This window comes from Pseudochaenichthys georgianus, chromosome 5, assembly GCF_902827115.2.
Source record: "Pseudochaenichthys georgianus chromosome 5, fPseGeo1.2, whole genome shotgun sequence".
Taxonomy (NCBI): Eukaryota; Metazoa; Chordata; class Actinopteri; order Perciformes; family Channichthyidae; genus Pseudochaenichthys; species Pseudochaenichthys georgianus.
Window position 1 is genome coordinate 31,782,145 of NC_047507.1, and position 25,399 is coordinate 31,807,543.

Here is a 25,399-nt window from a genome sequence, read left to right on the forward strand (position 1 = left end):
CCAGGTTTTAATGAGTTCAGCTGTGTGTGTGTGTGTGTGTGTGTGTGTGTGTGTGTGTGTGTGTGTGTGTGTGTGTGTGTGTGTGTGTGTGTGTGTGTGTGTGTGTGTGTGTGTGTGTGTGTGTGTGTGTGTGTGTGTGTGTGTGTGTGTGTGTGTGTGTGAGTGTCTGCTTGTGTGTAGAGGAGATAGCTCTTTTATAAAAGTAAAACTTGTGCTCCAACAAAAATCTGTCTACAATATAAATAAATATATTTTTCTTTATGTATTTGTTTTGTCCTTCTCGGTTCTTTGCAATTTTTGGAAATCTAAAAGAGGCTCTGTTATACTTGTTGGGGTTTTCCCTTCCCTGTAGTGTGTTATATAGGTTTTGGTGCATGTAAATGGTCTTCAAAGGATACAATCCCAAATGTCCCTCATGAGGGAGTTTTTCTCTCACATACTCCCCCCCTTGCCTGAAACGCCTCCATTTGACTCCTTTGTTTTCTTCCGCGCCATAGTGACATCACTACATAACACTGTTCTTCTAATCTATGAAGTGATAGGGGTGGTGACCAGCTAACCAATCAAAACAGACTGGACTCTGGTTTCAGGCAGAGGGTGAAAAGAGAGGCTTTAGCACAGGCAGTATGAGAAAAATAAAAACCCTTTTGAACACAAAATACAAATCTGAAAATGCGCAAAACATGTCCTCTTTAATTCAGTAAAAACAAATGAAACATGACTAACATTAATTGCTGCCCTGAATCCCAACAGGCCAGTGGGGGCTATCAGTAAAAACATTGTGAACGGACAGATCATAAACAAATGTTTGAGAAAGGTATGAAAAAGAATGAGCACCACAAGTGAGGTTTTCTTCACAAGAGCTTCCTCCAGGGATGGGCATAAAACAAGTACGTCTTTTTTCCCATGGGCAAAATGATGAGAATAGCACTGTGAATATATCTGTAGCGGCGGGTTGGGGAGATAATTGGCTTTGTCTTGGCTGGCTACATTATAGTAAACGCTGATGTAGCCCATTGCTTTGTTTTTACAAACAAAGCCGTGGATCTGTTATCCACAGTCATGACTGCTGCATTTATGGATTCAAACCAAGACAAGTGCAGGGGGAAGGAAACCAGAGATAACATGATTCAAAGCATTGAAGTATTGCCGGGAAAAAGGGCCGCCATGAAACTTCCAACCACAGCATTTCTGAGTAACCGCCTGTTTCTGAATTCTCCTGCAGCTTGACAGGAAGACATATCCGTCAGAATATGGGGAAGAAAAAGAGGAAAGGTTGTACTCATAACATTGAGATTCCTGTAAAATATAAAGACTGCAGGAATTAATTTTTCAACAACCTGTCTAATCTTTGATGTCATGTATTCCAGAGGTGGTAGTCTATTGAGAATCTGTTCACAAAAGTGGAACACGTGACTCTGAGGAGCTGTTTTCTCCTACCTCTTAAGCCCTGAGCCTGTTTTTCAGGTTTCAGGCTCGAAAATGCCACTTCTAAAAGGGGCAAATTAATAATCTTAATAATCTTTTCTCTCAAAGCAAGGTTACATCTTAATAATCTTTTCTCTCAAAGCAAGGTTACATCTGTGAGTTGGATGTAGAAGTGTCAGAATCAATATAGATGTTTTTATTTTAAAGTAAATTCAGATGGAACACAGTAAAAACATGTAAATTCTAATGTCCGCCTAAAAAACCCCATTACTTATAGTGAAAACCACCCTTGAATGATGGGCTAGTAGACTAAAAGCTTTAGGAATCCAAACTATAACATATAATAAGTACCCTGTATCAAGATTGATGCAAAACAAGTGAAATTTGACCTTTTTAGAGAGGTTTAGAAAAATAAAGTCCAAGCGGACTCACCTCTGGGTAATTTGGGAACCATCAGTTCCATTTGAACTTTTTCACTGTAAAAATCATTTTATCACTTTGAATTATCACTATAGGTATTCATTCCATCCAAATACAACTGTTGTGAAAAAAATAAAAATAAAATAAAACATAGGCCTAGTATTTTATCCTCTTACAGTGAGCCTCTGAATTAGCCCCGAGCGAAAAATGCTAACCTATTACTGCACCGAAAATCACTCCTAGCTCCCTTATTACTTAACCTAGCTGCACATCCAACACATTGTTTATGATCGTAAAGACACAGAATCTAACGGTGCCCACCTTAACACTGAAAGATACAAACTTGCGACGTTATCAACAAAAACGTACATCAAAACAAGTGGCGCTAGCGCTAATGCGCTAGGCTAACATGGCTCACCTTCCTCTTTGTCTGGTCTAAATTGGTCTTCAATGGCATTAAAACGATAAAAACGATGATGTAGTTAATCCATAGGTTAATATCCAATGTGACTGTGTCCCCTTTGAAATGTTCTGATAATCTATAAGCAATACAACTGCAATTCCGTTATCTGCTGTCCGCTCTGTGCTGCGTGCGCTCTGGGCTATTGCGGACGTAATAGAGAAGCAAAAGAAACATATCTGAAAGTACAGGCCTGGACGGCAACACTTTATACCCAGTATATTGCCATAAATATGATGATGGATTATCAGTAAAAATGTCTACGTGACACAAAGACATTGGATTAACCTTGAGCGGCGTTTTTATTCCGTTGAACACAACTTTTGATCACAAATCAAAAAAGGTAAGACGTAATTATTGTAATATTTTTTAAACCGGATGTTGTTTACTTTCTCTTTTCTGGCTGATAGCTCCAGGAATTCGAGGTCGTGCAGTGATGACATTACATGTGTGGAATCTGTGGAGTCTCAGCTTTAAATCGTATATCTTGTTTGTGCAGTTAAGATAGTAATACGGGTATTTCTACCGTGAGTTCTGTGTAAAAAAGCGTTAGCATTAGTTAGCATTTTTTCGCTCAATGCTAATTCAAAGGCTTGGTATTACTCGTGTTTTTTTTAGCTAACAATTGTTCTTATTGTCAGTTAGCGGAGTTTCTTACCTTTAAAAGGGTATGAAACATTAATAGTTTCATAAATGTTAAGAAGCCCTGAGACATTGTCTCGTAAAAAAACGGTGGGAGGGGTCCACTGGGGGGACCTTTGGGCTTAAGAGGTTAATGTCAATTGGAAAATCATCTAGGAAAGAGTCATACTTCTAATGTACTTATTGGAAAAAACCTAATATACCGCATATTACATTTTTTTCTATATATTCGATTATTGCTCTTTTATCCCTCTGAATCAGGACTTAAATCAACAGTACCACACAGTTATTAGCGTGTGGCTTTACTATGATATATAATTCATTATATGACAAGCATTATCATGGTATAAATCCTGTAAAAAACATTTAGTATTTTACGAGAAAGATTCCCTGTGTATCTTCAGTTACCATACATTCTGCCACTTTTGCCACCTACAAGTATTTTCTTCAGCCTTGCAAACTGAGCTTGTTATCACACAACATATTCATGGTTAATACCCAACCAAGTGAGTAGGTAATCGAATAACCAAACTATTTCCAGCAAACCACATTAAACACACTTCAAACTCTCCCCAGTATACCAGAAAAAAACACTTCATACACAGTCGAGATCGATAGCAATGGGCCCCCGTGGAGGAGCAGCAAAAACAGCACACGCAAAGAGAGATCGATTGTCCCCTAGGAGTTGCATCTGAAAGCTCTTTCCTGTTATGTAGGCCGTCCTGCAGAACTCCTCCTGCCTACAAATGCAAGCAAATGCGAGTGGCGAGATGGAGAGTGAAAAAGAGCAGACCTGACAGAGAGGCGTCTGATAGCTCATCAAGTCAATCTCTGCATCAAATTAACTAGCACATTGTCACATACTCTTTATGGCCCGTAGCATTACGCTCCAGTGGGTCAAAGCTGGCGTCTGTAAGTCAGCTCACTCGATGAAAAGCAGAAGAAAATTGCTTAGAGGACGGGACGAGATTTGTAATCACGCAGGTTTTCTTAAGGAATAAACATGAAACAAAATGACGAGGAAACTGCTGTGATTCCCAGTGCCAAGGGAGGTGCGATTGGCTTTGTGCTGGCTTTCATATATAGTAAATGCTGATGTAGCTCATCTCCCTGTTCTTATCCACAAAGCTCTAGTTCTGTTGTTTGCTACCCAAACTGCATTCATGAATTCAAATCCATACGAATGCAGAGAGGAGGGCTCAGTGAAAAATAAGTAAAAAGCATGGAGGTATTACTGGAACAGGAAAGGGACCATAGAGAAACCTCACAAAAAAAGACTTTCCAGTGATTACAGAAGGAGCTCTAAAGCACCGTTTAAATTGCATTAAATGGGTTGTGTTTTGTACTTTTCCAAACCAATTTAAGAAGAGAAAAGTCACGTTGAAAGTAAGAAAGTAGGAATTTGCATTACAGTACATCATTCAAATGAAATTGGTGTTAGAACATTTCAAAGTTGTCAAAATAGGAATGATTTAATTTGTCACTTTTCCTAAAATACCCCGAATGTAAGTAGGAACATAATAGTAATGTTTGTTTTACACTCGGATCAACCTGCAAGGAATCTGGACTACCACTGCTTACATCACTAATAATGTTCCTGCAGATACACTCTATGACAGGGGTGGCCAACCAGTCAGAGGTTAAGAGCCACATTTTTTCTCTGTTACTGCAAAGAGCCACATCAAACACACAGTCACTGATACCGCTTGTTTCAGTTTTTTGTTTTCTGGAGACAAGATTTCAACCACGTCACTGATGCATTGTTGTGGCATTGGGATATATATTCTTTAAATCCTCTGGAGCAGAGAGAGGAGCTGTGGATTATTGTTATTGATTAATGCATCAGTGTTTCTTAGGGTCAAAAACACTAAACTCACAATTTAAAATGAAAGCCTTTAGTTTATTTAATAAAAGAGCACATGTTCAATGTGAAAAGTGACAGTAGTCATAGATTATTTTCAATTTAGTGCTACATATATATTTAAAAAAATAATATATATATTTTTTTTTTAAACACCTTGAATTTCAGGCGGGGCGCGGGGCTCCGTTGGCGGGGCGCAGCACCCCTCCAAGACAATGGTAGGGGAAACACTGGATAGTGTTTAATCAACGATAGGTTCCCCCCCCTCAAAGGTGATTGGTTCACTGCATCGCAGGTATTATTGTGATTGGCTCTCACACCAGAACCATAACCATAACACAAACTTTTAAACAATAGGAACAATAAATAAAATAAATGACAATAATTCATATTAAATAAAATTAATACATTTCTTACAGACAGGCCTCGTGGTGTCCGTAGGCTTGCCCTCACTGTCAGAGATATAGCTACAATACTTCCATATTTCGCTTCTGGCGTCTTTTTTGTCAACAAGCCGAGGCGCAGCGGCAGCTGCACTCCCACTTGCAGCCATGCTTCTCGTTTTCTCACATGCTCTGGCAGCTAGCGCGTGCACGAGAGAGGGGAGGCACTTAGAGCGTGCTTGAGAGGGGCGGGACCAGTGTTGCCAACTTGGCGACTTTGTCGTTAAATTTGGCGGATTTTCAAACCCTCCGGCGATTTATTTGTGTCAAAAGCGACTAACGACTATTCTAACGATTTATAATGGTGTTATTAGCGACTTTTCTGGTGTTTGGCGACTCACGTATTGTTCTGCAGTTAACGAGCTCCCGTGAGCCCCGCCTCCCTCCCATAGTACTCACAGGCGCTCAGAGTGACAGTTGCCTCGCCGCAGCAGAGCTGCTGCTGCAGTCAGCAGAGAGGAGACAACCACACTCCCCCGCGTCGAGACTGCAAATGAATTGCGCATGCGCCAACTGCCAAGCCGTCCTGGTTTTGAGCGGGATTTAAATGTAAAATGTAAATGTTTCTTCACTCACTTTCACACTATAATACATTCTGAGTTATGTTCTGCTTAAGACGGGAAAGCAAAAAAGTAATTTTACATTGCAGAATAGAGACATTTCTGATCTACTGTCGTCTGGATTTAACTCAAGTTTTGATCCTTGAAGGGTTGGGAACGTTTTTTGTACTCCCCTCTACCATGCTCTCTTCTACAGCCGCCATTACATGATATGCAAATTAGGCGAAGGCGTCATTTAGCGACTTCTGGCGACTTTTTGGACAGCCAATAGCTACTTTTCTTACTAAGGAGTTGGCAACACTGGGCGGGACTGCAGGCACGGCTGCAGTGCAGGGAGTGGAAGCAGAGCGCTGAACACACACACGGCTCTTATTAAAACGGCGCTTTCTCACCGGAGTACTTTCCCCCGTCATTCTTAAAGTACCGATACTAATGAAACGGAGGAATCGTAACGTTTTTAAAGGCAGAGTATCGCGGTATACCTTTCAAGTATCGGCACACCGTGCAACACTAGTCAGGAGTCAGTGTCTCTCCCCCAAACTCACACATACAATTCGATATGAACTGAAGAGCCGCATGAAATTAGGCAAAGAGCCGCATGCGGCTCGAGAGCCGCGGGTTGGCCACCCCTGCTCTATGACATCAGGATGAGATGCCCCCTACTGACCCAGAAGGCAATGCTACTGCAACTCCCTCCTGGCTGCTCTACCTCCAGTGCCATCCAACCTCTGAAGCTCATTCTGAATGCAGCAGCTCCACTGGTTTTTGACATACCAAATGTATCTCACACTATACCACTCCTCCCCTCCCTTCACTGCCTGCCAGAACATGCTTGAAGACACTGGTACAGGCCTACCGTGCTGTCAATGGATCTGCTCCTTCTTACCTCCAGGACATGATCAAAGTACTCACTCTAGCACATGCAATTCACTCTGATTCGGCCAATCAGAGTTGCTACCCCCTCACTGCGAGGTGGAACCCGGTAGCACTCACCAATAACACGGCTGTTCGCTATCTTGGCTCCAAAATGGTGGGACGAGCTCCCCATTGAAATCAGGACAGCAGAAAGCCCACACACCTTCTGTCACCAACTGAAAACCCACCTGTTTCTCTTGTACATGCAATGATACTCTTTAAGACTTTAACGAGTGCACCAGCACTAACAAGGGTTTGGCTTGTTTGAAGCAAATGTATCTTTTATTGTTGGTCTGAGTTTAAATCTCTATGATTAATTGCACTATTTGTAGATGCGTTGGACAGAAGCGTCAACTAAATGAAATGTAATGTAAGCTTATCTGTATTACATACAGGATAATAGTTTTAAGGGAAAGGTAAACAATATAAAAGTATGTACAATTTAGTTAAAACAACTCTTTTAACCTTAGGTATATTCGCCATAGCACACAATAATAATATAATTGCTATACAGATTCAAAATACACAAGTGTGTTCTCTCTTTGTAATGTAGGACGCTTCGGTGGACACATTCACCTTCAGCGTAAGATTGAGGGGGGGAAATATCAGAATGAACGATTTTAATTTGCAACTGTAATCAAAATAAAATTGAAATTGACGTTCTTAACACAACTTCCCACAGGAAATATCCATCAATTACTCAGAGACCTTACTGAGCTGTTTCACCTCCTAAAAACTGCCAGAACAACAACAAGGTTAGTCAGATTGAAAGTGTCGGGGTGAGGTGACTCAAGAAATGTTTAACTAATAAACTAAACTAGTTTTGCTGATATAGGCTTAGTTTGTCGGGGGACATCTGACATCTTACATCTTACTTCTTCCTTCTCTCTGTCTATACCTGTGTACTCTCATGTTCCGATTAACCCAGCTTCCCCAAATGTCTTTCTTTTTGGTGTCTATATACGCTGGGATCCGGAGTCATGGATGATCCTGCGGTCCTGTGTCCTGGATCGCGAGCCCTGTATCTTGAGTCGTGGCTGTGGTCCTGGATCATCGGTCCTGGATGGATATCCTCGTGGATTCATCTTCCTATTGTACACACATGCATTTCCAAGCATTTGGACTACCTATGTTGCAAATGTATTATCTTTTCAATTTACACACGGCATCTGTCCGTCCTGGGAGAGGGATCCCTCCTCTGTTGCTCTCCCTGAGGTTTCTCCCATTTTTCCCTTTAAACTGTGGGTTTTCTCCGGAAGTTTTTCCTTGTACGATGTGAGGGTCTTAGGACAGAGGGTGTCGTATTGTCCTCACCTCCTCTAGGGGGTCCGGGGGCATGTTACCCCGGGAAGATTTGTTTTTGAATATTGAAGTTAAAAGCATCAATCTTTGAGAGCAACATGAAGAGATCTATGGATACATCTCAACACCCATATGAAACAGAACTGTAAGCAGATTTACTATTTCTTTATGGATATTTTACAAATCACTCCCCTTTCAAGACCGAAATGTCTACATGCATAGCAGAAGATGGCATCTTTTTTAGAAGAATATTCCAGCCAATCTCTGTTGTGAAACCATGAGCTGCAAAATGAGCGTCTTACCCCACTGTACAGGCGAGTTGGGTACCTTTTTAAATATACCTGGGCAGGTTCTGTTTTGCCGAGGTCCTCTGGCACTTGCGGGCCGTGAGGGGTGGCGGTGTTTGGGGCAACGAAGGCGGCTGCTCCGCCTCCGTGGGCGAGGCGGGCAAAGCCGGCGAGTCGGGCGGGAGGACGTTAGTGTCCACGACAGTGGCCGCGGGTAACATAATGTTCCCATGATCTGAACTGTTATTACCTGCAGTCGATGCAGTGTTACTGCTGGTGATAAGGGCTGGTTGTTTTAACCATTTTCTGATGTCCATCACTGACTGCTGTGTAAGCACCTTGCAGATGACGAACGCGCAGCGGCACAGGTCACGCGCACCTGACATAATAACGTTACTTACCGTTTAAATTGACCAAATAAATGCAGCAGACAATGTTATTTAACCACAATTACAATTTATTTTATTTCAACTATATTCTTATTATTATTACTACTATTATTATTATATTGTTATATATTATATTATATTGTTATATATTATATTGTTATATTATTATTATATATGTAATATTTTTCACTTTAATTTTTTTTTTTTCTCTTTTCTTTTCTTTTTTTCACTTTCCATTTTTCAAATGAGGGTGCATAACAACACAACTGAGGGTGCAATGCACCTGATTATCTTGAACTCAGCAATAGCTTTCCGTTTGTTGTGTGTGTATAATAGGGAGCTTAAAGCTGTTTTTGGTCAATATGGCAGATGTTTGCATGTTGGAAGGTAGTTAATGGGAGTTGGCTGACTGCACTAGCTGTTCTGATGGGGGGGTGCACGTACCCTCAGCTTGGACCCCACTGTGGCACCCCTACAAAAGAAGAGTCTATTAAGCTGAAGTCATGGGAATGTGTCTTTTCTTTTTTTGTTAAAGCAATTTAACAAAACTGTTACTGACACAAATGATGTAGCTGAAGCAAATACCAATAATGGTCTTGTATGGGGTTTTCTGTGCGCTTTGACTTTATACTCAACTAAAAATGTCTCTTTTGTCCTGGATAAAATGTTACCCTCTCATAAAGTAGCTGGTACATTTGGTCTAGAAGCACCACTGTCTGACTAGCAGTTTAAATTACAGCACTTGTTGTATTCACATAGTCCTGTTTGCTCCCATGTTTAACCATAATTGTTGACACTTCAACTGCAACTTTCAAAATTACAAATGCTCTTTGGATCTTTCAAGAAGATGAATGGTTCATTACGAAATGTATCGGCTTTGTGTAGCGGATTGTTTGGGCCAAAAAGGTAAACCATAGAGATGTATAAAATGTAAAACAACACTTTTGCTAAAGACATTTTTAACCACATCACACATGGTATCATTTATTCAGGAAATATATGGTACCAGCAGCAACTACAGTGAAAACGGTCGTAAGGCAGGTGCAGCAAGGTCTCAGAAAAGTACTTAAGGTATTAATAACGTGCTCACACCTACCAAATTATAGATTGCATGCATGTCAGAAGGCATGGGAAATAAATTGCATACAAACCCACAACAAGTCTCCACCATTTGTAAAAGCAAACCGACTTATGCCAAAATGCATACTCCTGCTTTAATTATTTTTAGCTTGAATACTGGAGGTCCTCCAGACTTCAAGTATCATCAGATACTCCCGAAATCTGTCATTATTTTACAAGGCCTGTGCATTTGCGCTTAAAAACTGACAAAGTTACAGATGCTTCCATTCTTTTATATTGACTTTATCTTAATCTTTGACAGCTATTAGTCACCATCTTTAAACATCACTTCTGAAACCATCTTAAGCTGGCGTGTGAGGAGAAAAAACATTTCTATTTATGTTCTAGTACAGCACAATAATTACATATTGCTGCTTGGAAAACATATTTCACAAAAGCAAAAAGGGGAAAAAAGAGAGTTTATAAAAGATACAGCATTTTGAGGCATTCGTTTTTGGTCGTACAAGTGGATTTGTCAGACTTCTAAGGCTTTGTACAGAAGATTTACCATTCTCAGGTGGAAATGGGAGATTACAGCGGGTACAAAATTCAGCTTTCTGCATTTCTTAGCAGAGCTCCTGTGTGACACCATGAAAGTGGGATTGTGACCAAGCAGAGGGAATTTGTTCTTCACTGAGAGGAACGATGCGACTGGCAGGAGTCCACATGTATCTCTGGTTGACTCACACAGGTTAAGCATTGTGACACAGATCCGGATACAGGTCAGTGCAGGTATAGCATCCAATTGTTTCTGATGCGGTTTCATTCGAAATCCCCCTTCCCGTCCGGTGTATTGCATTAGACTTTCTCTCACTCCCTTTCTCTGTAGGTATCTTTGTGTGGGTGTCTCGGCGTGGGGGGTTATGTTTTCTGTTTGTGTGTGCACTCGTGTTTCCATGTCTGTGTGCATGTAAGTGTGTACGCCTTTCCATTGTGATGATGCCTAAGTCCCAAAGGGATAGTAGGATTGTCCAAATAAATCATCTTCAGCTGGGCATCCACACCACACATGAGGGAAAAAGAGGCACAGAAGGAGAAGAAAAAACACAAAGAGGTAGAGAAGTACATGAGCGGAATCAAAGAAAAGCGTCAGGACAAAGATAAGATGACAGCGAGCGATGAAAGTAGGATTATTACACAAAGATGCAAAGAGGGAAGCATTGCGATTCTAAATGAAGTCGTATATATGCTGTATGCCCATCGCTTTCCTTTGTTGTTGAACATTCAGTCAGGGGTATCTGCAGTGGGAGGAGAGCCAGAGGAAGGAATGAGGAGATGGGCAGACAGCTGCCAGCCGTATTTTGGAGGCCTGGGGGTGAAGGAAGACAGCCCTCATCACGCAGTTACCGTGTAATCAAGCCAAGATGACTCCTCAGCAAACTACTCTCTCTTTCTCCATCTCTTGCTCAGTAAAACTTGTTAGTACTAGTGTTGTCAATTGATACAAAAAAAGGCTTAACTGTCAATACAAATAATTACAATATAGTATTGACTTGTATTTGGGAGGAGATTATAGTGTGATATGAGTTTGAAGTCAGACAACTTATAGTAGTAGTAGTATTCTTGGTTCCCCTTTTTGATTGAAAGCACTATCTGTTCCTACAGTGGTGATCTAGTCTGCTATCTCCCACTCCTGTTCAACTTCAAGAAACTAGCGCTTGGTTTCGCAAATACCTTTTGTTAATTTTCACCATTTTTACGCAAACCAATGCAGTTGCCATTTGTCTTGGATTAGGTGTGTCATTGCTCCTAGGTAGTTATGGTTCCTACTGTGGTCTCTAGTCAGTGCAATACATGTAGCATGTAGCTGGTGCCAATGTATCCACGTTCTATGTGTATGTTCGTAGAGCCTCAGCATGTTCCCCTCTAATGATTACTTGCTTGATCAGGGCTGTGCTACATGGGATGTAAGCACCACTGTGGCTGGAATAAGGACCGGTCTGGCCAGATGTTGGATACATCTTTAACATTGAACTCTTTATCCTAAGCAGGGTTGCTGATTAGAGTTACCCAATGCCTCCTGTCCTCTTGTGATAATGCGATGACCTCTTTGCCCGGTCACTCCAGTCTGGCCTGGTCTGACCAACAGCAGATGGCTGGGAATAAAGTTACGTAGCACTGAACATCAGTTAATCTTGGTGCATTTATACTATCACAGTGTAATTTGAGTATACATGAGGTAAGCATTTTGCAATGTATTTGATCTGCAAAGTGAAGGGAGAAAAGGCATGTAACATGAGTGGAATTAAAGAGGCCATATAGGCTTTTGGGGTTTCCCATTCCTGTAGCGTGTACATAGGTTTTTGTGCATTTAATGGTCTGCAAAGGCTAAAATCCCAAAGCCAGAGGGAGTTTCCCTCCCACACACTCCCCCCCAACCTGAAACGCCTCAATCAGTCTCCTTTCTGTGACGTAATGACATCACCACGTACCACTTGTGCCTCTATTGGCTCGCACTCCAATACATTGTAGTTGTTTTGCTAAGGGGCGGGACATTTCTGACACATCATAAGTGGATGACCAATCACAACAGAGCCGGCCAGCTAACCAATCAGAGCAGACTGGGCTCTGGTTTCAGACAGAGGTTGAAAAGAGGTGCTGCAGCACAGGCAGTATATGTGAGAAATAAAGAGCTTTTTCAGCATTAACGCAAGTGAACATGTCACAGTTGAGGCAGAAAATACCAATATGAACCTTGAAACAAGCATAATATATCCTCTTTAGGAAAGAAATAAGTCATGTGTTAAATAAAACCAATTGACTTTAATGCTCACCGGACGGTTGATTGGTACACGAGGTCTTCACGCCTGCGGTAGTCTTCCATGTGAGAGTAATTGGTGTTAAACATAGCATCGTAGGTGAAGATTTTCTGCTTGATGGTCCCTCCATCTGTGACCTGTGAAGCAAAAAAGAGAGAGAATTAATAAGATGATTTGTCTAATGATGGATGGGACAGGGTCTACCCTTTCTCCCCCCTTGAGCTTCTCCTACATATAAACTGTTGTCTCCTGCTGCAGATATCTCATTGATTCATTTGCAGCCATGATAAGCTCATCCCTTACAATATCTGAAGTCAAAGGGATTGAAAACATGCTGACATGATGGCATCAGCGAGACAGTCTCTTCGGCAGCCGTTGCTATGTGTTCGTGCACATGGTTAAGTCTTAATGAAGACTGACACGGAGCGTGTTATGTATGTGTCAAGCAGTCTGCTTTCTGCGGAGGTAATGGCTTGTGACGAGATACTGCAGAGGTAGGTGGAAAGGATATTCAAAACACTGGTCTCATCTTCTGCTTTTTTTCCGTGTATGGCAGATGATGGAGTAGTTATTTCCTTTCTAATATTCACAGGAGTGTTAAAGTCGCTTAGCATTTGAATGACTGTGATTTCTCCTCTCCTCAGAATCCCCAGACACATAAATGAAAAAGGGTGAAGGATTTTAATGGAGCCACTGATGCTGCTTTGAAGAAGGGGATTGTTGGTGGGCCGGGGATCCTTCTTTCGCCTGCCAGTGAAGATGCAATCGTCCTGATCCAATCCAATCCCTTCAGTGAGGTAAACAACGCCAAAGCAATTCATGATATGTAAAATGTACACATCAGGAGACAAAGCCACATTGGTTTTTTAAATGATAAGAAAAATATTGTTCTGTGTGAACACGGGGTAACTCATAGAACTTATTGCCTCTGGAGAAAGCACACTACCTCAGGCTTAGTGTGCTGAGTAGTACTGCATAAAAGAAAAATATAACAAAATAAAGTGTTGGCACCCTTTTAAAGGACCGGGGTATTGTAGCCATCTGTTCATTTTTAGTACACAAATAATTCACACCATCGCTCGATGTAGACACCAGGCAATGATGTGGCTCCATTTTAAGATGAAGAACAGGGAAATGAAACAGGAAAAGGATCGGCCTCTAAAAGCAAAGCCATATTTAGAAATGGTGCTTTCCAAGCACCTCGGCTTTTGCCACCACTTACAGTAATGGACCTTTTAGAAACAACCACGTAGGGAGTTAAGAGACGCTTCTGTCTGATATGGCTGTTGAACATGACGGGGCTTAAAATAAAAGCACTTTTAACATGTGTGATGCATGACACCTGCATGGAAAGCTGAAAGGCAGCACATTTTTTACTGGATAAAAGATGACATGTCACTGAGACATAAAGTGATATACATTTCAGATTAGTACTGCATGGGACAGGCATTTATAAAGACAAATTATGCAGCACAACTGTCAATTTTGGGGACGGGTGGCGTAGTGGTCTGTGCATCTGATCATCAGATCAAGGGGGGTGCTGGGGAACTCCAGTTTGAAACCAGCTCCTGCCGCCAAGACGTTGTGTCCTTGGGCAAGACACTTCACCCGGATTTGCTCCTGTGGGTATTGTCCACAGTACATGTATAATATCAATGTGTACTTGTAAAAGCGCCTCGAGGCATGAAGATGGACGGTGTGGCGCAGTGCGCTGTGCAATGATCATCAGATCAAGGGGTGAAACCCGCCGCTGCTGCGTCTGTAAAGCCGGTGTGTCCTTGGGCAAGACACTTCACCTGAACTTGCTCCTGTGGGTATTGTCCACAGTGACCATTGCATGTATAACAAATATGTGTAATGTGTATCTATAATAAATGTAAGGAATTATTATTATTATTAAATTGGAATGGTTCATTTCTATTTAATTGCTTCTATTTTCTTAATTCCACACAGAAAGAGTGCTTCTGTTGGAAACATCTGCAGAAACACATCTGTTTTGTTCCCTTTCAGTCTGAGTATTGTTTTGTTGATGTACAATATGTTTGTCTCTAACCCTAACCTTTGATCCACCCAAAGGCTTTCACTGGAACTTGTACGTCAAGTCAAACAATGTTTTCTTCAGGAAACAGCTGTTGAAACCGTGACGTATGCCATTTCGATACCAGTCCTAGAAAACAATATCAATCAAATATAAAACAAAACACCAGATGTAACTAGGACACTAAGGAAACCATGCACACAAATCATATTGTGGCAAAGGCTTTGCTAAAGCTGCATTTCTGCAACAGAAAAGCCAACGGTGCATGATGCATGTGTGTGTGTGCACATTCTGCAAATAAACAGTAGCCTTCCAGCTGACCTAAAGCAGCCACTGAAGTGGTCCGCCCTCAGGCTACACTGGCTGTGAACAACTGACTGTGTGCCTTTACATATGGCTGACACATATCATCCTTGGGCAAGACACTTCACCTGAACTTGCTCCTGTGGGTATTTTCCACAGTGACCATTGCATGTATAACAAATATGTGTAATGTGTGTATTTGTAAAGCGCTTTGAGCACTGGAAAAGCGCTATAATAAATGTAAGGAATTATTATTATTATCAATTTGCGTTCAACAACATCTCAGCTTGTTAGCAGGTTTTTAGTCACCTTAATAACACATCTTGCAAAAGGCTCGCTATTACATTTATTGGTACAAAGATATGACATGCAAAATGTACTTTGGGCTTGTTGCTTATTTAGCGTGCTGTGAGAAACCCAACAAAATGAAAAAAGGAAACAGCCAGGGAGTTACATATTAAGCCATTTTGCCTAAAGAACACATGCAATTATCCCATTGACCTTTATACAAGCGCCAGCATTAGTTCCTCTGAGATTTGTACTACATCACTTCTGTTAGAGCTACTCTTCTGACTTGGCTTAACACGATGGCCCCAAGGTATTTGTTCAAAGTCCACACGTGGTTATTGGTCAGGTCTCAGATGACACAGACCTTACATAAGTCTGACCTGATGTACCGTATGTGTGTGAGCTAAACACTAAATCCAATAACCTTGGCAGCTCACTGACATATTTTCTGTCATTGCAGCAGACCTCTAAGATGTTGCATTTCTTCTTAGAAAAACGACTGACTGACCCAGTGAATCCTTTTTTCTGATAGCAGTAATATAACTGGGTATAGTCAGTGTGAGCTTAAATAATCTTCGCAGTTCTGAAAAAGACAAAAGCGTTGCAGAGAAAGAAAGTTACAAATCATTACCAGGGAGAAAAAGACGTTTCATTTCCAAGTGATGTCATGGAAGTGTATTATAAAATTCCCACTGCAATGAAGACGATTTTAAGAAGATAGAAGACTTTGTGGATAACCGCTTCAAAAGGAAATGGATATTTGTAGTGTTTTGAGGAATTCATTAGATTAATCATTAGCTCAGATCAAAGGAAGAGTACATGTGGCATTCACATTATCATCATTTTAAAGTCATCTGTTTCCCATCGACAGGGAAAGAGAACGCACATTGCTTTACGGAATAAAGACATGACTGTGCTTATTTGCTTATTTGCTAAAGTGTGTCTCATTTAAGCAATAGTTGACAAATCCCTAGCAACTAAGCTCACTCCCCCTCAATACAAACACATTGCAGACTTACAAGAGGGTTTCAAAGCGTTTCAAACCAATGCAGAAATGATCTACGAGCCCTGAAGTACCGAGGTGAGCTGGAGACATTGTGTAGCCGTCTCGTCTTTCACAGCCCGTCTAATCCAACAAGCATTACAACTTTCTACATCCTCTCCCTGAAAAACCCTGTGGATAATGCAGGTGTCAGATTTATGGTTGTCCGGGAGCTTTAAGGACAAGAGAGGAGATGTCTGCCTCAGACAGGTCATCTCTGTGTCACCCTCTCTTTATCTATCCCCCCTTAATGATTTCACCTCTCAATTAAGAGTGACCGTTAACCCCTGTGTAATAAATCTGAAATAATCTACACATCAGTGGATGTCTCCCTATCCCCACAAGGGGACCGGTTTCTGGTATAAATGACTGACTGAGAGGAATAGAAAAGGGATGAGAGTGGGAGGGGAAAAAGAGAGCCAAACTGTTCCAAAACGGCTGTACAAGAGAGAGGGCAAGAGGGAGATGAATACTCTTTGATTGCAGAAAAGCACCGTTGGGGAAGCAACACTTTGCTACAACTGCTTTGTTGAATCCAGGCCATGCAATTCATATGAGGCACAGAGGCACCAAAACCTCTCCAACACACGACCATCTGGAGATATAAAGAGGCAGGCATGGGTGCAAACATTGAGCTACACCTCGCCCGCCGTCTGCATTGTGGCAGATAGTGGGTATTGGCTGAGGGAGTAGCCAGCACGCGAAAGAGCAGTCCACGACAGGTTGCTGACAATAGGGGGAGTTTGAAGATGTTTAAAAACAGGCTCCTCATGCACTGAAAACACTGAAATGTTGACTTTAATTACATTATGTCAACAGATTTAACATAACTGTATTAAGTTAGTTGAAAGCAATAATATCAAGTTATTTTAGGTTTAACTTAATATTATTGATTTTATTTAACTTACAAACATTGAAATGTGTTGACATAATACCAGTGGTGAACCGTCAGGGCCTTCAAGGTATTCAGAGAATACCCTGAAACACTCAGATAAAAAAACAAAAATCGATTAATTATATAATTAAAATGAATAAATTAGAATTGTATTGTGCGTCGTTGATCTGTAATATTACAGTGTTAGGTTGACTTGTTTGTCTTTCTCGGTCCATGCACTACGCATTTGAGTGGTTTTGTGTTAGAAAAGAAAGCAACCAATCAGATCTTGTTCTGGGTATGTATATAATGGGTTCAACTTAATATTATTCCTTTCAACCAATACAGTTTTGTAAAATGTGTTGACATACTACTCATTACAGTCAATGTTTCAGTGTTTTCAGTGTGAGACATGATAATACCAAGACGAAGGGGGCCCCTGTATCCTTCCTTGCCCTGCCAGCTGAGCTAACTCTCTAATGAAGTTGCCTATTATGGGGGTCAAGTTAGGCCTGGGTCTCAGGGGTTAACCAAAGCCCTCCTCCCTCCGCCTGTCTGGGGTGGGACTATGTATAGGTTGCAGCTGCAGCTGCTTCAGCAGCCACTGGAGTAAATTCAGCTAGTACACTGCAGGCCAACTGTGAGAGATTCAACCTGAATCCTGCTTCATCATTTCACAGAAAGTCACTACAGCAAGCCTTTCTTGAAAGTATTTCTCACGCTGGTTAACAAAAGAGATGAAATATGAAATGCATGACAACTATAAAGATATTCTAACCTGCAGGACCTCATGGAGTTAATGTTATGCTAAGATATGGTTGAGTAATAACAGTAAGTTCACGTGGTGTCTTACAAGTAGATGATAATGGGGTTTGAAGAATTCATATTTCACTAGTACTCTGTGATCTGAATCTACATGTCAAACCCCTTCTGTAAGTGAACAGCAGCATGGCGCTCACATAATATCCTAATGAGATTCAGTGGCTCATTTAAAGACTTAGACGAGCAGCAACAAAAGAGATGATCAGAGCATTGTCACAAACCAGCTTGGCACTTCATATCCATGCTAATTTCCCTAATATTATTATCTCACAAAGTCTCTTCTGGAGGGAGGGCGAATCATTGGGACGCATTGTCGTACTTATAAAATGGTATAATTGCTGTTTGCAAGGATAAATTACATCTCAAAATAGAATGGAGCGTGCAAAGCGTGTAAACTTGACATACCATAATTTTGACTTTTAATATTGTTTTTTGGACTCATGAAGTGAAATAACAATGAATACTTTCTCTATGTGTTTGCTTATCATTTTGAGCACACTTAGTGAATTGTAAAGTCTCTTCAGGTTCGTGTTGAAAACCAATTGATGCCTATCCTGTAACCAATGAAAGTTGATTGAAAAAAAAACGTACACAAGCAAGAAGAACATCACATATTTTCAAAAACAAATAGGTCTTAGAGCAATGGGCCTAAATTCCATTCCATTAACTTCAGATGAACAACAAGCTATCTCTGAGGTACTGTAAACAAAACAAAAAACAGCAGTGCCCACGGAGATATGCAGTATGAGATTGGTAAGGGTGGAACAACAATAATGCCCTGGTGAGGTTGAAATTAGCTGTCATTGCTTTTATGGAGCACATAGCATTATCTAGTAGCGACAATACGGAAGAAAGTGTTGCAAAGTGCTGTATCCAAAAAAAGAGCAATAAAACAAACAAAATAGGATGCAGCAGGATAAAAGTGCATCGTGTATTAACTTTATTAGTCTGCAGCACTTAGAGCTGCCAAGTGTAACTGGGGGGAACGCTGAGGTGTTGATATGGAGTGCCTGCTGACTGAGGAGGTCCGTAAGTGATGGCTGTGTCTGTGCTGCGTAATGTTGATCTTCATTCAGTAAGCAGATCCAGCCGCATCGGTGGCCCTGCCTCTTAACCTGTGCGTTTACTGCTCTGCATGATGTGCTCCCCTACCAGCTGCTGAGTGACAGAGGACTTAGTTAAAGGGATTTCATGCTTCAAATGACAGGCTCCTCTCCTCCCTCTGTCTGTCACCACTCTCAGTGGGGGACCGCGGTTAATTCGGGCTGGTAGCAAACATGTACAGTATCTTTGATGCTCGGATCCGCTCATCGTACAATGCCATGCTAATTTAAACGGATGCCGGTGAAGTGGGTTGAGAAAATTGGTTCAACATTTGACAGGAAATCCATTGGGTTTACTGTAGCACATTCAGAGCGATGATGGTGACCTCTTTTTAGTTTTTGTTCAATGTTATGGAAATCTATGACTTTTTTTGAGTCCTTAGGTTCAAGTTCGGGTTCAGTTCAGGTTCGTACCCATAGGTAGATTTGGTTTGGTTTGCAGTTAAAAGAGGTATCCGTTGTGATTCAGGTTTGAAACAACACAGAAAACAGACAGAACTTTAAAATGTACCCCAGGCTCAAGCACACAAAAACCACAAGAACGAACACATATTAAAAAACCGTAACAACAAAAACAAAGCTCTAAAATTCTACTTTCTTTCCCAACATAGTGTTTATATCAGCTAATGTGGTGTTAAAATGTTTCTATCTAATAAGGCAATTTTATTTTAGTGTGTCTATGTGGTGGTGGTCAGTTCAACAAGTTTTCAGTGCCATCTCCTGCACACTCATTGTGGGACAGCCACATAACAGTGGACATTTTCCCTGGCCCGTTATTGGTGTCACATGCTCCCGCTCTGCTGTCAGGCATTTCCATTCCAATATTATAGACTACAAACAGGTTGTGATTGGCTGCTGGAACTGCCAGATTACATACACGGATTAGAGCTTGGCTTCATGAAAACTGTGCCACCAACAGGAAGAGACCAGCTGCATTCAGCTGCACCCTGGAGGTAGCAGGGTGAGGGTCAGCCACAGCCAGGGTATAAATGCAGGCAGTTAAGCGTTATGCAAGCGTGTTATATAAAGCCATCTGAGACAAGGCCATCCAGAGACGGTTATTACGGCTGTCATTCTGATGAAGACAGGCTGACAGTAAGGAGGTGATGAGATCAAAGCAGGTCAGTCCTGTTGGAGTCTGCTGATCTACAGTACGCTGGTTATTATTTAGTTACTATATATAGTAGGGAAACACAGGTCACACACAGGTTTAAGAAACAAGATGAAACAGGGCTCATTCTTTCTGAATGAAATGTAAGTGGTGCTGCATTTTAGAACAAAAATCATGTGTTACTGGCATGGCCTCCCGCTCATATTCCAAGAGCGGCTTGGAAAACCAGTGCGGGGAATCACTCATCTACCTCGACAATTACCATTGAGATGCCCTTAAGCAACGCTCTTCTAAACAAATTGCTCATTGAAACTGATTAGCTAACAAAAGAAATATGTTCTTGGCAGCTCTCTGTAAAAGCTAGCCATTTCAGAAGCATCAATGCTAACAGTGGCACAGCTAAAAAGGACTATGAATGAAAAAGAGGAAGTGTAGAAGTGCATTGTATCTTCTTAAAGAGTAAATTAAAATACTTTTCTCAAAGAAACAAAGAAAATGGAAAATGAACAATATACAATCATGCAGTAGAAAATCAAACAGCACGAGAAACAGAATAAAGCATCCAATTATTGCAAACTTTAGAGGCAGAAGCACATGGATTGCATAACAACAGCAATTACTGGCATACAATGTAAAATAGTGTCTATTTATCACAGTTCCATCAAGGACGTGCAGGTAATGAGATGCAGCTCCAGGAGAGGAACATCATTGTGGGCACTTGTCCTTAATCTGTTTGATCAATGTGCATTAAGTGACTCCACATTCACACCTTCCACTGACAATGTCTTTATCAGACAACTGGCAGGCTGAACAAGGACTGTAGGACACAGAAGGAGACACTTCATGTTTCATTGATGAGAAGAAAAAAACCAAAGGATATTCAAAAATGTAACAGTCAAGTCCTTTTAGAAGACCGGCACATTTCTATCATTAAATAATAAACCCTACACATTATATATTTCTTAAAAAGCGATATAGAATTATGGGATTGGGTTTGGGTTAGATGCCTGACAAGTTATGTGGTTGACATTTTGTTCTAGGACATAACCAGTGGCGGTGCCAGAGATTTTCTGTTGGGGGTGCTGTGGGGTAGCTTGACATAGAGGGTGCTCAAACATTTAGGGTGTCCCATTAAGGTACCGGGCACGACAGTTGAATTGTCTACTGCAACACTCCCCACACACACACATACACAGCACTGTGACTGTTACAACGAAGGCTCGATAATCAGCTCACGGCATATAGTGTAAGCAGGGGTAAAGCGCACTCTTTTTTACAAGTGGGGGGTGGACCTAATATCCTCTAGGGTAGCATTTTTTTAATATTGAAGTTAAATGCATCAATCTGGTGCACTTTGAGAGCAATATTAAGAGATCTATGGATACATCTCTCAACACTCATATGAAACAGAACTGCAAACAGATTTTCTTATTCTTTATGGATATTTTACAAATCACTCCCCTTTTAAACGTTATTCTTGTTTTACTTTCATATAGCATTTCATAACTGTTTTTCATTTATTCTCTTATTGTTTTCTAACTATAATGATGAAGGTTTGCCTCGGAAATAATTGTTTACATACATGATTACCAAACCGGTTGAGACTAGGGTTGGGTACCGAGAACCGGTTCCGCTTCGGAACCGCTTCCAACATTTCGATTCCAACGGCATCATTTAGAAATGTGAATTTCGGTTCCGCTTTTCGATGCCTGAGGAAATGTTTCTCGCCGCTCTCCGTAGCCTACTGCATGACTGCAGCGGGGCGGGAAATCGTAGAATCGGAATCGGAATCGTGGAAATTCAAACGATACCCAACCCTAGTTGAGACCCACTGAGATAACTTAGACTAAAGTCAACTATCTAAACACTCAGAGAGTCCATTAGCTCATCTGAGCCTCTCAGTCTGACAGGAGAGGACTTTCCCTTCACCTTGTTCTAGATACATCTCCTTAAATCCGTTAGTGCAGCTAGCTAACCAGACGCTAACAACACGGTCCCTGCCGGCACCGGTGTGCGCTCTCTCTCTCTCGCTCACTAAATCACACTAAATGCACGCGTGCCACACACACAGAGCCAAGCTTGAATGAAACACAGAGACCCAGAAGTACTTGTACTGTAGCATATTATTTTCGAATCAATCATTTTTCAAATTATGAATTTCACACACAAAAATAAAAAAGACATACATTGATTGGGGGTGCTTAGGGGGGTGCTATGGCTATACTAGGGGGAGCTGCAGCACCCCCTAGCGCCGCTTATGGACATAACATATGGTGGTTAATACCTTGCTGGTGAATTGTTAAGCTTTTAAACATCCCCTAAAAAAGGCTGTTGCTTACAATTCACTAAATGAGACTGCAGAGTTAATCTGGGAACAGTAAACATCATTGTGTCAAATGTGGTAAAACTAATTTACTTTTGAGTGGAGATGAAGTATTGTAAGCGTCGACAAGTTATAAGATAGCCTAACTTCTGGCATTCAAGCTACACAAATCAAATACAAGTTATGAACAAATTAAAAAGTAATTGTGAACATTATTTTGTTAGAGAAAATAACATCCAAATAAAGTGAAAACATGTTTTTTTTCTTTTTCTTTTCGACAGAGCTTGTTTTCTCCAAATTAACTACAATATAATGGAGAAATCCTATTGGCTTTAAGTCGTTTCTGTGAAAATGGAACACAGGCGTGACCAGTTACAGTAGCATGCATCTCCAGCATAATTAGCATATTAGCATAATTCAGTCAGAGTGTAATGTATGTAACAAAATGCATGTGCCTCTGGTTGCATGACTATAAATATATCTGTTTTACCATCCATCTGACCTCCAGGCTACAGCAGCCTTACTTCACCCCAAGCCACTGTTCCCATTACTGTACATGCATGTTTCTTGATTTGCAAATTATAACATTGAAACAAATAAGGATGACTGCTCTCAAAACGTATTATGCATTATGTCAAAGTTAATACAAGCATGAAACACAAGCTGTGTGGCGGTAAGTAATTAGTGGCTGCATACAGTATGTGAGTTATACTTGCTGAATGTGGGGATGATGGTTGTGTAAAGTTTAGAGAAGTGGAATGAGTAATGCTGTCCTCCTTCTCAACAACTTGCATTGAAATAAAGCTGTGCAACTCATAATTGTTAAGTGGAATTAGTCGTTGGTTATCAGTTATTCTAGCAGCAGCTAATTAATGGTGATGGTGTATGTGTGGAACTTGTATTGCCACAAAATCCTCCTACACGTCATTGAGTTGTATGAGTCAAAAAGCTGGTTACAAGAAAGCTACTGTGCAATTATGATGTGAGCAATCTGTTGAAAACAAGAAATATGCCAACACAAGTGTGACTGGTTCCAAAATTGTTAAAGAGGAAATAGTATGCTCATTTCACGTTCATATTTGTAATGTGTGCTTCTACTGTGACATATTTACATGCTTTAATGTTCAAAAAGGTCTTTATTTATCTCATACTGCCTGTGCTGCAGCACCTCTCTGTCTGAAAGAGAAGAGAAACTCCCTCTGGAGGGAACTTTGGGATGTTGGCCTTTGGAGACCATTTACATGCACACAAACCTACGTATAAGACTTTGGGATAATTCACTTTTAGTGGACAAATATTATCATTAACAAAAAAAAACATTATTAGTAGCGCTAAGATTTCCTTTTAATAATGTATTCTTGCAGTTTATATAATGTTGTATACAATGTTAGAATATTTAGAATTGATAACCAAATGACTATAGTTTCGGAAAAATGTATTAATGGTATGTAATTGTTTCCTTAACCATCCAACTGTTTAGATAGGTGGTTATATATTGTTATTCACTGTTATTTGTATCCACATATGTTTAATTATGTTTCGTAAACAATTTCTTAAAGGTTAACAAATTATTCATTAATCATTACCAAATAATAAAAGTACTTTATAGGAATTCCAGTGTGTAAAACAATAAACCTAAAATGTAATTGTTGTTGTAACAACACTTGGTATTATACACATTGTGTAATTGTATTGTAACGTTAATGCAATTGCTACGCTTAAAGGTTAAGTCGCCGTATACAGTATAAGACATGAAGTCATACTTTCATATACAGTAACAAAAATGAATGATAGAACTGAAGAAAAATAACATTGGTAATAATTAATCAAAACTATTAATGATTATTTTGTTGTTTGATAAAATATTATAGAGTTGACTATTCAATATGGTAAAAAGTATTACCATGTTTTTGTTTTTATTATCTGTGTAAAAGAATCAGCTTTGATTCCCAAACCAACATTAGTACAACCTTTCTGCCGTATACTTCTATATACCACAGATGGGTTTTAGATCACAAGGGCATACAAGTTGGATAACAGATGGTCTTAAAAGACATCAGGGTCGCTGTGGACATAACCAGTCTGCATACGTTTGCAGCTTCACACTTCTCTCCACCCCTCGCCACCTTTTCTTTTTATTCCATATCCTCCACATTACTGCAGCCACCATCTGCACCTGCCGGCAGATGGATATAAGGGGAGTGTTCTTCAGCGCATAAATCACACAGCAGATCGTGAGCACACAATAGAATGCTAATTTGGCAGAATGCTAAAATAGACAAAAGGTTTTTGTTTTCTCCACAAATCTTATGAGTGAGTTTATTATTATGAAACATTTTCTGTCTTCATTGTGTGAAATGTATCAGTGCAACACATTGCTTGAACGCTGAAATGCACATACTGCAGGATAAGGTGATAGATAGAACAAACTAAACGATTGATTTCAACTACAATAACTTTAGATTCCTCGTAGTTATAGAGGACATGGTATGCTAATTTCATGGTTCATATTTGTATTTTGTGCCTCTCTCCTGTGACATGTTTACATTGCACTTTTTATTTGTATTTTGTATTATATGTGCTCACATGTATTCCTCAAGGCAACACAGCACTATGAAAGGTCATGTGGAATAATGTACACGTGTCGACCACATATTTCAATCTTCTGTGCAAATCCCTGGAATATGTCTCTGAGTTGGTCGAAACATCTATCTGTCTGTACAGCATAGGGCTCATTTCATGCTTAAATACAATGTTCTAATCCTTAATGTGGCATGGGCCCTTTTTCCATTTTTAATAAGACATGCTTGAGTTAATTTGAGGAAGCAGACAGTGGCTCATATTATTTACTCCTAATGCTTGTTTCCAGGGTGACTTTGTCTCCTCATTCAACTGAGCTAAGTACTGAGG

The 25,399-nt window shown here is 40.5% G+C and overlaps 1 protein-coding gene across 2 annotated transcripts in view; it reads right to left on the bottom strand.

The window, feature by feature from the left end:
- The window catches only part of LOC117446229 (immunoglobulin superfamily member 21-like), a 309,817-nt gene that overhangs the window by 112,382 nt on the left and 172,036 nt on the right, over nt 1–25,399 (bottom strand). For both annotated transcript variants that reach the window (XM_034082290.2, XM_071203327.1), the window contains exon 3: nt 12,601–12,722. In XM_034082290.2, the coding sequence (XP_033938181.1) occupies nt 12,601–12,722 (122 nt within the window). The remainder of the gene's footprint in view (nt 1–12,600; nt 12,723–25,399) is intronic.